At 55.6% G+C, this 1,267-nt stretch overlaps 1 protein-coding gene across 1 annotated transcript in view; it reads left to right on the top strand.

Annotated features, from left to right (window-relative positions):
- The window catches only part of LOC104395706 (transmembrane protein 106C-like), a gene marked incomplete at its 5' end in the record, with an annotated part of 5,916 nt that extends 5,332 nt beyond the window's left edge, over positions 1-584 (top strand). Inside the window, one exon of the mRNA XM_010005436.1 lies at positions 455-584. Within this exon, the coding sequence (XP_010003738.1) occupies positions 455-584 (130 nt within the window). The remainder of the gene's footprint in view (positions 1-454) is intronic.
- Between the last annotated feature and the right edge of the window lie 683 nt (positions 585-1,267).

Genomic DNA, 1,267 nt, shown 5'->3' with positions numbered 1-1,267 from the left:
CCATGATTCCATTGTCACACCATTGTGATCATGCAAGACCCACAATCATAGAATTTAGCTCCTGGGATGGTTTGGGTTGGAAGGACCTTCAAGCCCACCCAGATGATCCCACCAGATGATCTTCAAGGTGCTGCCCCATCCCTGAAGTGTTCCAGGTATCTGATGTGGGGCTTGGAGCAGCCTGGGCTGGTGGGAGGTGTCCCTGCCCAGGCAGGGGTGGATCTAGATGATCTTGAAGGTCCCTCCAACCCATCCCAGGATGATTCTCTGCCCCCCAGGCCGGGCCCTCAGGTTCTCCAAGCTCCACCCTCCCCACCCCTTCCTGCCTCCATCACAAACCTGCAGCTTTCCAGGGACAGAGGGAATTTCCTGCCGAGCTTAAAACCTTCAGGGCGTTTCCTTTGGCCCCATCCCCAGCTCCTGTCCCCACCAAAGCTCCTTTTCCCCTCCCCAGGACCTCAGTGAAACTCTCCTACCTTGGCCACGGGACACAGAGCACCTTGGAGACCCATCACTACGTGGACTGCAGCACCAACTCCACAGCTGCCCAGGACCTCCTAGCCTTGCCCTCCTCTTCCTCATGAGGTTCCACCAAAGCCCAGAGCAGCCCCTGAGGACCTGGAGATGGATCTCCAGGAGGAACCATGGAAGCAGAAGGATCCCAATTGACTTTGGTGGGAAGCTCTGGGTTCTGGCCTGGTGGTGTCCATGGGTTCCTTCCCCAAAATCCAGGCCCTCCTGGACCTGCTTCTCTCTTTGCTTCCAACCAACTGGTTCTTGGTGGGGGAACTGGACTTTCCATGGAGCTGAAGATCCCAAAGAAGTAGAGTTGATTATTTTTTGCAGCCACTTTGAAGCTTTTTGGGGTCCTTTCAGGGTCGATTCATTAATTCTGTGCAATTAATTAATTCCATTTCTGTTCTGTGGCAGCAGGGATGGGAAAATGGGATCATTCTGGTCAGGAATGTTGAACCTTGAGGAGAAAAAGGGCTGGAGAACCCCCTCTGTGCTGGTTTCCTGGCAGCTGAGACCACCTGGAGGCACCAGGAATGGGGACAACCCCAGGACCTGGGAATTAAACCATCCTGCTCCAGATGAGGCCTGGACTGGAACTGGTTTGGGGGGGTTTTGGGGGGATCTCAGGGGTTTGAAACTGGTGGGATGGGATCAGGGGTGTTGTGGAGGCTCAGCCTGGTGGGGGCTTCTTGGGGTGGTGGCCTTGGCAGGTTGGCTGGGATTTGGGGGGGCTGGAGCTGGGATTTGGGGG

Source organism: Chaetura pelagica, unplaced genomic scaffold (genome assembly GCF_000747805.2).
Source record: "Chaetura pelagica isolate M959 unplaced genomic scaffold, ChaPel_1.0 scaffold1529, whole genome shotgun sequence".
NCBI classification, from domain to species: Eukaryota; Metazoa; Chordata; class Aves; order Apodiformes; family Apodidae; genus Chaetura; species Chaetura pelagica.
Note: the sequence above shows the minus strand (reverse complement) of the source record. Positions and strands in the feature narration are given on the sequence as shown.